Consider the following 14,486-nt stretch of genomic DNA (forward strand, 5'->3'; position numbering starts at 1 on the left):
AGGTTGTTCATAAGACTGACATGACACTGTCATTGAAATTACATGACATAACATCTGTCATGAACATAAAGGAGTCTTTATGAATGTTTATGACAGTTGTCATGAGGTGTCATGAGGTAAATAATTACATTGTTAATGCAAAGTTGCTTTAAAAATTGCATTAAAAGTCCATTAAAAGTGCCAACTTTGCATGATTTTGTAAATTATGATAATTTAATGCAAAGTTGGCATTTTTAATGGACGTTCAATGCAACTAAAGCAACTTTGCATCAAAAGTGTCATTATTTACTGAATGTCACTTCATGACAATCATAGATATTCATAAAGACTCCTTCATGTTCATGACAGTGTCATGTCAGTCTCATGGACCCACCTTCAAACATAGTGTTAACAAACACTTTACTGGGATTCTCTTTCACTGTAAATTATAAAAGTGTAGATTAAAGCTGGGTTACTTAGTTACTGCGGATTAAAAAGAGAAAATATGCGTTAATTTGCGATTGCTCCCTGTCGGACTGACCACGTCAGTAACTCGGGGTCTGCTGGAGTTTGTATTAGAGGCACAGTGTTTGGTAAGATCTTCTGTCATTAATTCTTCACTCACAAAAAAGAAGACCTGGTGTTACTCTGTCAGTCTGCATCATGTTAAGCCCCTTTCTGTTAGCTTCATGTCTGATCCGTCACGGCACCTACCGAGGTATTTTGTGAAACCAGTCAAGAAGCCGGGACCTAGACATTACAGAAACTGTAAAACATTATTACAAATCTGTATTCTCTTCTTCCCAGGGTTTAGGCCATCAGACGCCCATTTTCTGATCTATGTGTTTGTGATTGTGTCAACAAAGAGATATTATTTTAGTTTGATCTACAAAGGAAAGTATTTCAAATTCAATTTGATAACATCTGTCAATCTAAAATAGAATAGTTTTGGAGTCCAAACTGGAGACCTAAATCCATCGTACTGTACATAGACAGATGTTCTAGATATACTTTAATAGAATTCCAGCTAAATATAAAATACATATAAAACACAGAGAAATGCAATAGCATGACTGTTGACCAGCGTGAGTCTACAAAAAAGAAAACAATCATAAAAAACAATGTAAGGCCGAATAATACAGTCTGAACCAAAAATAATTATGGATAAATTATGGATAAAATTACTTTTATTTCCTGAGATTGAATGTAATGTTACCTGTTATGTGATCCAGTGATTCTGACTTTTGTGTACATAATCAAACATGTTCATTAGTCAGAAAACCGTTCAGAATTTCTTGTTCGAGATAAACGGCAAAAGGATTTTTCTCTACAAATCAAATATTCAGAGGGCTGCAGATATTATCCAACAAAAACATAAGAAGGATTGAAAACACTTTGAATGAAGTGAATTTATAGCCTTACTTGGGTATTTGCCTCCTCGACTCCTCTTGATGAAGCAGACAATGAGGAGGATCAGTATAATGAGGGCAATGGCACACATCAAGCCAATGAACCAGCCCTGAGTGGCTATGTCTACCTGGTCTATGTGAGCTGGACACACACACACACACACACACACACACACACACACACACACACACACACAGAGAGAGAGAGAGAGAGAGAGTTTTCAGGATGAGAGTTGTAGTTTTCTTATATCTTGTCACATTGCTCAATTACTTAAGAATTACATTTATCCACAGCAGCAGAAATCTTCTTTCTGTGGAAGATTTTACTTACACTCAAACAATTTTGTGAATGTTGTCATTTAAATTTAAAATCCTCCCTAAAGCTCCCTTAGATATAGCAAAATTATAAAGCTTTTTTTTTTTACTGAGGTACTATATGAGCGGTCTTTGCGATGTGAAGCTGCAGCAGAACTCAGGTTGGGATGATTTATCATTTGTTGTTTGCTTATAAATATCAAATATAGTTCATCATTTACAACAGCTGCGTTTCCATGACAAACATGTGCAAAACTGTCAGTATTCTGCAAATGTCAAAAAAAGCAACGATTTCACAATTGTCTCCATTAAATAAGAAATGTAATTAAAATCCCATGTGTATAAGCTTGTTCACGCTCATTAAAAAACACGCCGCTCCATGATCCTACACCTGTTTCCAGACGCTGCAGTCAGTGTGATGGCTGATATTAGATATATTTTCATTATCAGCTCAAGTCTAAAAAACTCAGTTTTAGGTCAGTTTTGTTCATTCTCACATACATCCACACACACCCAACAAACAAAAGTCATTTACTTGTAAACAATAAAGCAGTCAGGTAGTAATGTTTGTTACATCTTAACCAATAGATATGGATGCCTAGCTAAGTCAAACTACAGTTGAAGTTCAACTAGACATCTGTCCTGGTCCCAGTATTCAGCAGTCAGAGTCTTTCAGCTTCTGACCTTTTATACCATGACAGAAAAAGGCACAACATACAGTGGAGCCTCTGCTGTGTGGTTCAGTATTTGTGGGTTTTTCTGTGTAATGTAACTCCAAATTATTCACAGAAAATCCGTCTTTTTGTGTGTTTTCCTGTAGAGGATTTCTAAAATAAAATATCAGAAGAAAAATGCAGCTTGGGAAGATGAACTACCTCAGCGCAATGCTGCTTGACGCTGCTATTTGCTGGTGTTTGGTTGGAAACCAACCTGGAAACGTCTTTCATTATCCTTGGCACTCACTTCCCTATAGCCAAAATAAGTAAGACCGTAACTGAGATGGTTCCCACTGTACGTAATAATGCATGTTTGAACTGTTAAAATGGGCAGTTCTAAGTGATTTTAGAAGGAGTTTGAGTTATATTCCTTAGCATTTAGCTAAAATCCTCAAATTCTGTGGTCCTAATCCAAACACCAGGGGTCCACTGTACAGCCATGTTATTACAGGAGGTGTTTGAAGCAATAATGTTTGCATACAAAGACTCTGCATAATTGAATTTATCAATAGTTATAAAAATGTACATTGTCACTGCATCACAGTTATAAAATTAATTATATATAAAGTTTTTTTTTCTTTTGAAATCTTGTTGGACAAAATCAGACCGTGGAGACAAATCCATCGTAGACACAGTAGGAAAGAAAGGACTTCAAATGGCCATTTTTACTGTAATGCAGAAATCTTACTTTGCATCCTAATATTAATAAACAATATTGCAAACTAACATGTCCATTTTAAGCTTTTACAAGCTGAATGGGCTGTTTGTGCGTATGTCGATGTCCACCCCTAAGCAGGATTGGGCTGTCTTAAGTTTTCCTAAATTTTATTAGGCAAAAAACATCTGCAAATGTTTGTTTGGTGTCGACAATCAGCTGGTTCCACTTTCAGCTGAGTAAAAGTGTCATAAAACCAAACAAAGTAAAATCAGTCAGCATTGTCAGGCTGCTTAAAGCTTCTTCTCCCAGAGAGAAACTCACCATGTGGGGTAGAGAAAGACAAGCCATGCCAACTCACCCAGCTTTCACTGAGCTACCTTTGACACTACAGAGACAGAAAGGCTTCCGGATCAGCCCACCGGACTGAAAGCAGCTCTCCTCTCACCTGCTTTAGTTTTAAAGGTGACAGATTTGCTGCTGATGCTGTTGAGCTCTTGGGAGTAAACCTTCAGATGGTACTTCTCACCAGCGATCAGAGCCTTCAGATTAACGGGCGGCTGTTTCCCCTCTTCAACTGTCACTGTCTTGTTGCCTTGGAGACACAGGAAAAGTGCCAATCACACTCCGGAGGCGTCACTGACTGGACAGTGATTACTGTCGTGTGCAGCTGAGATCACAAAGTGCTTCAACGGAGAGACCGGTTTGCAAAGCGCAGTGTGAGTAGACGGTTTGCTGATGAGAACAATGCATTGCCATCACAGATAATAAAAAAGATGTGTTTGTGTACCTTTGGCATCTTTACTTTAGCAAAATGAGAAAAATAAATTGAACATCTTGTAGGTAAAAGTTCAAAGTTAATCGTTTCCAAAGGGCCCAATTCTCAAGAAAGACTAATAAAAAAGGGAAACAAAACAAATGCAGAAGGATACTTCGAAGAAACAGCATTGTGTCAAATTAAAATGGTTCTATGCGTCTGGTTTTCGTCCAGCTTTATTGGACAAAAGTGAAGGTTTTGGGTGGCAACGCATTGTTGATGTGAAGTTACTCTCACAGTCACACTTTCATATTCTTAAAGTCCAATCAGAAAAGAGCAGCAACATCATTTGCATCTTTGTGGCAGAAAGGCATGCCAGTCATGACCGGAACGAGCGATAGCCATGACTCGGAAGTGGCAGCAAACAGAAGGGAATATTAGCTGATGACATCAGGCGCCACATGATCAACAGTTTCAAAGGCGTGATGTCATCTGACAGCATCAGCTCAAAGCCATTCTACGCTCAAGACATGCAGTTCACATGCAGACACACAATACCGGAGGACATCGGTGCGCCTCTACTGAGGCTGTGGAAAAATAAATCAGTCTGAGTTCACTCAGGTTCTAACTTGACCTTGTGGAAGTGAAGGACACAACAGGAAGTTTCTGGTTATCCACAATCTCTCAGATGATTTCATCTCCAAGACCTGCACTCAGTCCGCATTCCCATCCGAAAATACTCAGGGGAGCATAAAGGGATGATGATGATTATGATGGGATGAAGGAAGTTGCCAGCCAGGCTTTCTAAGAGTCAAAGCTTTTAGACTTGACCCTGGAAAGCACATGGGATTAAAGGAGCAGCAAATCAATCCCATCATTCCCCTTTCATTCATTTCTTCCTTTCCGATCCGTTTAGAGTCAGAGTGCATTCAGGTCTCAAAGTAGAAACAGAAAACCTTCATTCTCCTATTCATACAGTCATAGTCTAAGGGGTAGACCCATTGCAGTGTGATGAAAGAAAGCATACAAAACAAATTGTAAGAATAATGCTCCATTCCCTTTGTAGTTAGAACTCGGAAATTTCAACTTCCCAGTCATAAAAATCAACCAGAACGCTCTCCGAAGTCGGACTCAGTCGACCTCCAGTTAGGAATTATAAGACCTACTTCACATTTCAATATGGCCACTTCTAAATATGTTTATTTTACAAAACGCATTTTGAAAAATGGCTTAAAATCAATGTTACATGCGCCTGCATCTATAAACTGGACAACTTAAAGTGGCGTTTGCTTATGGAAAGTAAGAGTTCATTACCACCAGCCCTGTTATGAGACTGGGTCATTTAGATCCCACAAGCTTTTTTTATTCTGTGCACAATCTCACTGACCCTGTATGCACTTTTACAAGGTCTTTTTTGTGTGGTTTTGGAAACTGAGGGTCTGACGGGACAAATTCTCCCGCTCCCCTTCTGCCTGATCGTGACATTTTCCTCGCTCACCGTGGAAGGCTTAATCCAACTCCAGCTCCATTTGCCTGGAAAGTCTGGTTCGTTTGGAAAGGTGTTTTGGTAATGGAACACTGATGCGGACCAAAAAAGAGAACTGTAGTCTACCTAAAAACGTGGGTCTTGATTGGGCAGTGAAAGTTCCGTCGAGTGACCAAAAGTATTATTGCAACGCAGTAAGCTAGCTGAAACTACCAACTAGGTTACTGGGGTACTCTTCAGCTCTAGTATATGGCAGCCTTTGCTTATTTATTTATTTAGTTTCTTCATCAAGTTGATTTTAGAAATTATCATTTTGTCCTGGACAATCATATTCAATAAAACAAATTATGTGTTTCAATGAGATTAAAAATAACTATTGAAAATAACAACAAGGGAGGTATGAAACATACTTTTTATTAATTCTACACTTTTGTATTAAAGGATTTTTTGTGACGCAGAAGTTAAAGGTTAACTTGACTTTCTGATTTTGCACTGTGTGGAGCTGATAGATTATTACAGGAAATGTATTAAAACACCTTCACATATCAATTTGTTTAGCCATAAACATAGCAAAAACCATGCAGTGGGACTCAATAAAATCTCTGTAAATCCAAAACAATTCAACCTTAACCAGTTCTAGACCTTAAAAACAAAGTGGAAAGATGTGCTTCAGAAAGGAAAGATTCAAGAGTATCTAGCACCGGTTCCACAAAGAAAAAAGATTACTATGACAACATGGGTGGTCAGAACAGTGGCATACTCAAATAAAAGTCCATGTAAAGCAATCAGAGTGGCCCATTTAAAGTGAAAGTCCAACTGGAGGCATTCCAAGCCAGGCAGCAGCATGAACAGAGATGGCACAGAGAGCTAGAGACGACATGGTGAGGGACTTTTTATAAGAAACCCAAACAGTCCCTTCATGGATACACAGTGTTAGAAATCAAATTATGCAGTTATTTCTTTGTGTTAAGGACTTATTTACTTATTTAGTTCAAATAAATGTAATTGAAGTGCATTGTATGATTTATAAATGTGTACAATAAGTTGCAGGAAAACTCATGTCATACAAATATATAATCAGAAAATACATTTTTAAAAATATCCCAAATGCACGCATTACAAACTGTTGTGGATTTAATAGTTTGTATGTTAAATAGAGTAGTGATTGAAACACTTGTCAAGTCTGGGGTATTTGCTTCCTGAACATCTGTGCAAACAGTTTTTATATTTTCCAGTTTCCTAATGAATGATTTTAGATAACACCATGCAGATATGTAAATGCCCTGTAAAACCTCCACGCTGTCTGACACTGAATCAGACACATTTTCTTTTTTTTTAGGTCAGTTAATATTGCCAAAATTATATCTATTTGCTAAATGACAAAAATAATAAAAGATGTTTCATTAGAGGATAATTTATTGCTTTCTTTAAACTCTGAAGATCACATTCATACAGAGTCCAATGGTTTTGAACACCATGGGAAAGCCCAGATGATGATCTCATGGCTTTGCAAGCTTCTGATAGTTTAACATCTGAGTTAAACTGAATCACACTTGTGAACCTCTTTAAGGTAACTCCCCAAACACACCATGCTCTTGTGTGATTTGATGGAAAAACAAAAATAAATCGGTTAAAATGCAAGAAAACAAAGTTTCAAAGTTCCACAAGGATAGTTTGTCCAATTTTTTGGTCTAATGGTTCCACGTTCATCCATCCTGGTGCAAATCTGTGAGTGGACCAAGTGGAACAGATGCTGCTGAAGCTGGTAAGAGAGTCATTATCCATAGTGAAACATGTCCTGTACCTGCATGGGCTCAGTGTGGAGGATGCAATGACTCCAAAGTTACATGAGGAGCGAGTTTACAATTTGCAATTGTACTTGGAAGCGAATGCCTAATTTTGAGACATGTGCTCATGAAACTAGAACTGATCAGTATGGTCATAATGTCCATTGTTACTGTGGTGGCCGCATCATGTTTGGATGGTTTTCTGCAGAATGAACTAGAGCACTTCATAAAATATTAATACTAATGACATCAGACAGGAAGTTAAAGCTCGGGGGGCAAATGGGTTTTCCAAATGGACAATGGCCCCAAGAATACAGCCAAAATGATATAGTGGCTTAAGGACAACAAAGTCAATGTTGCTGAGTGGTCATTATAAAGCCCTGATCTCAGTCCCATAGGAAATGACTGGGAGAGGAGAAGAGGTATATGTGAGCAAAGCGGCTTATGAACCCAAAATCTCCATACAAATATTGTGAGAAGCTTGTGAAAAGATAAAGTTTAAAAAGGAATTCTACCAAATACCGAGGAAGCACATTTAAAATCTTGAACTTTACAAAGGTTTTCAAAAATAATTTACATCTTCTCTTAATTATTCTGGCATTTAGCAAACAGGCATTATTTTGATCACTCTAATTGACCTCAACAAGGAATGTTTAGTCTGATTTATTGTCAGTCAGAAAATAGGTACCTCTTATTTCCTACAGCTCCGCAAACATTTGGTACACATTTGTAAATCATGCTAAGCACAATCACAGCAACACTAAGATCATGTCTGGTAAAAGGCGTTCACATTTTACTCTTCAAACTTTATGTGCCATCCCTGCAAGGGATTCGCTCTCAGACGAGCAAACATATGTTTTATGTTTTGATGTTTTCAGACGTTCGGCACAGGCTTTGTGTCTTACTGTCCAGAGTGACCTCTAGAACAAACTTGCTGTCAGCTGGGAAGTTGTGACTCCAGTTGACGTTCGCGTAGTAACTGTTGGGGACCACCGTCAGATTCCAGATCTCCCGCCGAGGGGTTACTACACAGATGGGTTATTGGGGGGTAGGATCAGGGGCAAAGGGTTAAAAGTCGGAAGAAACAGGTAACACTTTATTTGATGGGGTGTGCATAAGACTGACATGACACTGTCATAAATAATGAAATTTTTAATGCAAAGTTGCGTTAAAAGTCCATTAAAATTGTCAACTTTGCATTAAAAGTGTCCTAACGCTAACCCTACCCTAATGACCGACTGGTTTTGATTGTGAAAAATGACTCGTTAGCCCCTTTCAGAACAATGAAACCTCCTTTTACGGATCATGTCATATTCTCTGGACAGATAACGGTTTGTGTGCTTTCAGAGCACGCAGCTAGGAGACAGGATCAAATAGGCATGGCCTACAACTTTAAGAATTGAGCTGGGCAGTATGCTAAGTGTTCAGGGTTCTAACTGGCTAACCTGTGTATCTTAGCTCTCATGAAAGTAAATAATATATATAGACCTTTTCACAAATAGGATCTTAAGTTGTTTTGCAAAAAAAAATAAAAAATTACGAAATAAAAAAATGTGAACATGAAAAAGATTAATAGATAAAAGTAAATCTGTATTTTTCAATACTGAATCAAGACAATGAAAGTGTACTCCACAGGTCAGGAGATAATGCTTGACCTGACGGATCGCCACAGGTTTCAGAACAGATCTAAGGAGCCAATAGTATTCTCAAGGTACACCCTTAAAACCTGACTCGTACAGTTCAAGTCTCTGACTACCTACCAAGTAGATTAGAGATGTAACATTGTTAAGTTGACTTTACATTATTCTCCCTTATCCCACGTCACGACCAAAAGCACAGACAGAATGCACGATCTGAAAAGGGCTACTGGATTTATCATGTCATACAACACAATTTTCCAGTATGTCTGTTTTTAGTGCAACATACAGCACAGCCTATCAGGATGCAGTCCTGACATACCTTCCTGTTTTTTGTCAGGAGGGAGAAGTCAACCATATTCCTTCAAACTACAAAGTGAGACTCAGTGAAAAGCAGTAATACAACATGTACCCAAGACATTCTGATCAACTCGCTTGGTAGTGACCAGCACAGGAACTGTGGAGGGTGTAGTTGCCTCAGTGGTAGTAGTAGTGGTAGTAGTAGGAGGGGTTGTTGGAGGAGGGGTAGGAGTTGTGATACTGATTGTTGTGGGAGGGATGGTAGTAGGAGGAAGGGGAGGAAGAGGAGTGGGAGTAGGAGAGGAAACAGAAAACAGGGTGGCATCCGTAAGCTCAACTACAGGGAAGGAAGAAGGAGAGAGCAGAGGGTTAAACACAAGGCAGCAGGAACATCACACAAAACTGTGACACACTGACACTCTAGACGATGGAGCGTAGAACTGAACGCCATCATGTTCCCCTCACTGGAGCAATCACAAAATCACCCACAAACCACAGCTGTTTTTATTTTGTCACTGATGTCATTCAGTCAGATGCTAGAACAGAGGACAGCCAGGACAACCTTTCATTTTCCACTTCCCTTCTCTTGTGTGTGCGTGTGTGTGGTGTCTTTTATTTTCTGGTCCTCAGAACCTGCAATCCTTTAGATGTTTTCCACCTTGAAAACTCCACATTCAAATGACTTATCCTGTAGCACAACGGCACAGGAGCAGCACAGACATGTTCAGGTGTGCCGCAGCTGAGAACATCTAAAGTACGAATGGCTGAGAACGCCACAACACTAACTAACATAGCTCAACATTGCTGCCACCAGGTGGTGAAATATTGGTAATACGTGTGGCTCTTACTGGCAATTAAGATGGTGTGTTCTACAGCAGCTATGTTACAGTCATTAATCTTTTCTAGTTTTACTATAAGAAGAAAAATTACTTCAACTTAGTTTATTATGAAGTCAAAAACAAAACTAAAACTTAAGGGTTCAGTTTGGGTCCAATAACTTAAATGCTTGACATTAGAACAAATTTAACCAATCTGAATGAAGCTCTCTGCACAGATTTTCATAAATGACATTGAGTAATAACAATATGTGAATGACCTTTAGTTTGTCTTCTGATACTCAGAGAGTTTCCAGAATAACATGCATTAATGTGAAACCTTTTCAAGGAAACAGTTTGAATTGCATTAGTTCTGTTAACCTGAACACAATGATGAAGCGGCCAGACTCATGTGAGGAACACCCCAAACCACAACACCCCAAACACCACCCCAAACAACACCACCCCAAACAACAACACCCCAAAAAGCAACACCCCAAACCTCATACAGCATGCTATTGTCATGTATTTCATGCATACCCTTAACCAGCGCTTCACAAAATTACCAGCATTTTTAAGCCATGACAGTTCAGTGGCTTCAAAGGTCACTTCAGGGAAAGACTTCATGCTACCTTACTTGTCACATTCAGAAGTTGCCAATGATTCACTGAACAGTGGTGATCCATAAAGACGACATCATGACAGATGTGCAGAAGCTCAAAACCAACCAAACAAACAAACAAACATAAAAAGAAGCCAGTGGATGACTAAGCAATCCAAGTGTTGTGTACCTCAGCATTCCCTACAACTTGCACACTTAAAAAAAAAAAAAAAAAGACATCATTGTGGTTGTATATTGAGATGCAGCGGCATTCATTTTTTTTGTAGTGACAAAAGCAGTGCCACAAAAAAAAAAAAACCTTTAGCAGCTACAAAAAGTTCCTTTGCATCTCACAGCAAAACGGCAGAGACTGTGATGCAGTCAGGCTGCATTACACAGACGCACCAGCAGGTGCCAGTGTTTCAGGAACGGAAGTTTAAAGTAAGCAGAGGCACAAATAGACTTAAAAACATTTATGGAGTAGAAGTAATGATAAAAGAGAGCATTATGAAATGCAGCCAAACTGGTAAAACGCACACCATGCCTGTTAAACCCCTGGGAACACACAGCAGCAGCAGTGGACCGACAGCGGCTTCAAACAAAGTGGAAGGATGATCAGATGGAGACAGGCAGTCATATTATACCTCATCTAATATATCGCAAGTGTGTTTCAAACTCCTTATTAATATGCTTTCAATGAGTATGATGTGCAGATGGACCCCTAGATTGTATTGCTGTTATTTGTGAATTTACCTGTTTGTTACACTTAGCCTGCTTTGATTTTTTTATCAAAGCAGGCTTATATTATTATTATTATTATTACTTCTTTCTTTATTCTTTATCTTGCCTAAATTTGATTTAGACATACATACATACAGACATACATAAGGTTCCAACCTTTAGTGTATGTATGTTAATGTCTTGAACACCAATTTTCTTGTGTGAATATGTGAAGAAATATAGAAAAAAAAACCTGCCAGCCTGACATAAAGCTTCCTCCTTCCATAACAGAGCCAATTCGTTCTCATGCTGCTGTGAGCAGCACTGAAAACCCGGCCTGCATGAAGCCACAGTGGGGCAGCAACAGAACCGTCGCTAAGGGCTGTAACAGTGACTGCACTGCTGCTGTTGTTAGATGGACAGATAAAAACAAAATGTCAGTGTTGGACAGCAATGGTCAATGAGACTGTGCTTTTTGTTCCCCCATTACCTACATCTGTAGCATCAGTAAAGTTTTCTGCTGGTGGAAAGAACAGAGACACAGAAGACACAGGAGAAAAGTGGGTGAGACAGGAAGGAACAAGACAATAGCACCGTTTCAAACTGTCACTGGTATAAACCATAAAGGCACACAGAAATGGGCTGGAGGACATCTTACCAGCCTAAACACTCGTTGAGCGTGAGCGAGAACTAGACTTTCAGCAGGTAACAGGAAGGCTGGCAAGAGTCATTCTGTTTCATTAGCTGGAGCTTTCAACTTCTCTCAACCTGTGTTTCTATTACAAATGTGCGCAAAACTCTGTTGATGTCCTGCTAAAAAAAAAAGAACACAATTTTGCAATTGAATGAATAAATCTGTTTACGCAATGGGTCATTACAAATCATGGAGGCAACAGATGTAATCTCTGGTATGAGATATATTCATATTTCAGCCATGATATTATGGCACGTTGTCAGCCATCAGAGGAGGCGTCTGCGTCCTATTCAGGCATTGGAGTGGGAAGATCCTTATTCTTGTGAGTGGCTGCGTATGTGGCGTCTTTGGGAAATTTTAGTCTGCGATTTCACAGAAGAGTTATGGATTCAACACTTTAAAATGACAAACTCAACTTTTGACAAACTGTTCAATGCTATGAGAGCTCTGGTGGAGTCAGCTGCCAATAAAAAAAATGATGTTCCTGCTGTATAGAAACAGTCATGACTCATGATGAGAAAAAAAGTGTTTTCATTGAGGTTTTTGCAGATTTCAGTATGACCAAAAAACAACCTTGTCATAGCACAAAAAAATTTGGTAACACTTTATTTGAAGGGGTGTGCACAAGACTGACGTAATACTGTCATACACATGATATAAACATGATATAACACCAGTCATGAACATGAAGTGTCATTCGGTAAATAATGACACTTTTAATGCAAAATTGTCCATTTTAATGGACTTTTAATACAACCTTCAATACAACTTTGCATTTAAAGTGCCGTTATTTACCGAATGACACTTGATGACAACAGTCATAAAGACTCCTTCATGTTCACAATAGGTGTTATGTCATGTTTATGACAGTGTCATGTCAGTCTTCTGCAGACCCTTTCAAATAAAGTGCCTCCAAAAATGTTATCAAAAAATTTAACTTTTTTTTTCGAAATTGGCATGTTTCTATTAAGTGCTTTTGTTTTGCTATTTTGAATTTGCACAATTTCATGATCAGTAAAAGCTCAGCTGCTGCTAAAGGAATGTGTTTGAGTTTGACAAATTGGTCCCATTTTAAACTAAGGGACAACATTCTTTAGGAAGCACACACAGAGGCTGTTGTTTCAGCAATGCTCCCGTTGTTAACAACCTTAACCGTTATTATAAGCTACTGATGCCAGTTTAAAGTTTTAACTGAATAGACATTTTTTCTTTGTTTTAGAATATTAGTAAACCATGTATGAGCAGCAGCTGCTCTCTCTCACACAAGGCGTACCATTGTCTCTGTTCGCAATGTAATTAATGACAGAAAAAGGTATTGCCAACATTCCTCTTATATATTCTGATGCAATAGTTTTTAAACAGCAGGTCAAAGTACACAAAACAACCTATTGTATTATAAATGGATGGAAATTTAGATGAGTGAATCACTGCTATCTAGACATTTTAGATTTAAGACATTTCCAATAAGGTCAGTCATATAGCATCTGTCCAATAGTACAAAAAATAACAACTCTATATTAGTCCTAAACTTCTATGGACCAGGACTTTTAAAAATGATCTCATCAGTAAACGGCAGCAAGTCATTATTTATTAATAGCAGTGATAGATGCGCTTAAAAGAAAGCAATATGTAAAAATAGTGACAGTTCAAGAATCTACAGCTTGTAGAACGAGGTTTGGAGCCCAGAACATTAAGTATTCAGGTGCTTTGTGGCCTTTTCTGACTTTGATGTTGTTGTGCAAGTGTTTTATCTAAAGGTGCACAAGGTCATTGAAGCTTGCTGACATCTTTTATGCGCAGCTTCCTTCAGCTTGCTGTGGGTCGAGGACTGTGCCAACATCTTCAGTCATTCTGCTGTAAGTTAGCTGTTGTACCGAGGATTATTCCAGCTTGGATCAACCTGCATTTGTCACTTTGATGTCCGCATTATGAACTCAATGGCATTTGGGTCTATAGAAGACTTCTGAACAACAAAAACTAGCTTAGTGGCTGTGAAACAAACCCAAATCATTGGTTCGATGAGTTTGTGCAGAAACAGACTGAATGCTTTTCACCCATAATACCACTGTGTGCAAGAGCAAAACATGCACTGCACGCTTTTAACTTTCCGCTGCACTTTTAACTGCAGACAACCGAAGCTGTGAAACAAAGTTCTTTTGGAGACAGTAAGCTTTCTCCTATTATTGCAAAAAGACAAACGGAAGCTTTCAAATCATTCCCCTATTGCCATCTATACTCTCATATCATTTAATTTTCCTTTAAATTTTGCTGCGCTTTCTGGTACAATGACAAAAAAAAAGGAAATTTGACTCTGATTCTGAGTTGAACTCTCCTATTAAATTCAAAGCTCTGGTATTTATTAGCTGAATTCAGTTATTTAACTGTCCCTCAGCTTCCTGTGTGTCCAGGTGAGAGGAACATCTGGACACAGTAGCATGAGTTTAAGTAGTGATATTTTTTGGGTCAACACTCTTTCAGTCACAGTTCTGTTGGTTCTGTATTCATGGTACATCCAGTTAAGAACACAGATTTTCACACATATTGACATATTTCAGCTGAAATTTGTCTTTGGATTTTACCAGAATGTTTCTTCTGACTGAGAGGAATGTTGTGTG

The 14,486-nt window shown here is 38.6% G+C and overlaps 1 protein-coding gene across 38 annotated transcripts in view; it reads right to left on the reverse strand.

Moving 5' to 3' along the window:
• nfasca (neurofascin homolog (chicken) a) overlaps positions 1-14,486 on the reverse strand; it is a 108,259-nt gene that overhangs the window by 10,096 nt on the left and 83,677 nt on the right. For 12 of the 38 annotated variants that reach the window (XM_008410279.3, XM_008410277.3, XM_081607499.1 and 9 more), the window contains 6 exons: positions 11,668-11,697; positions 9,154-9,378; positions 8,010-8,129; positions 3,523-3,669; positions 1,402-1,530; positions 694-729 (listed from right to left, as the gene is read on the reverse strand). In XM_008410279.3, coding sequence (XP_008408501.2) covers positions 694-729; positions 1,402-1,530; positions 3,523-3,669; positions 8,010-8,129; positions 9,154-9,378; positions 11,668-11,697 — 687 coding nt within the window. Of the gene's footprint in view, positions 1-693; positions 746-1,401; positions 1,531-3,522; positions 3,670-8,009; positions 8,130-9,153; positions 9,379-11,667; positions 11,698-14,486 lie in introns of those variants that run through there. The other 26 variants (XM_017304761.2, XM_017304760.2, XM_081607488.1 and 23 more) reach the window with 21 other exon arrangements.

The sequence above is a fragment of the Poecilia reticulata genome, chromosome 5 (assembly GCF_904066995.2).
Source record: "Poecilia reticulata chromosome 5, P_reticulata-male-v2, whole genome shotgun sequence".
In the NCBI taxonomy this organism is placed as follows: Eukaryota; Metazoa; Chordata; class Actinopteri; order Cyprinodontiformes; family Poeciliidae; genus Poecilia; species Poecilia reticulata.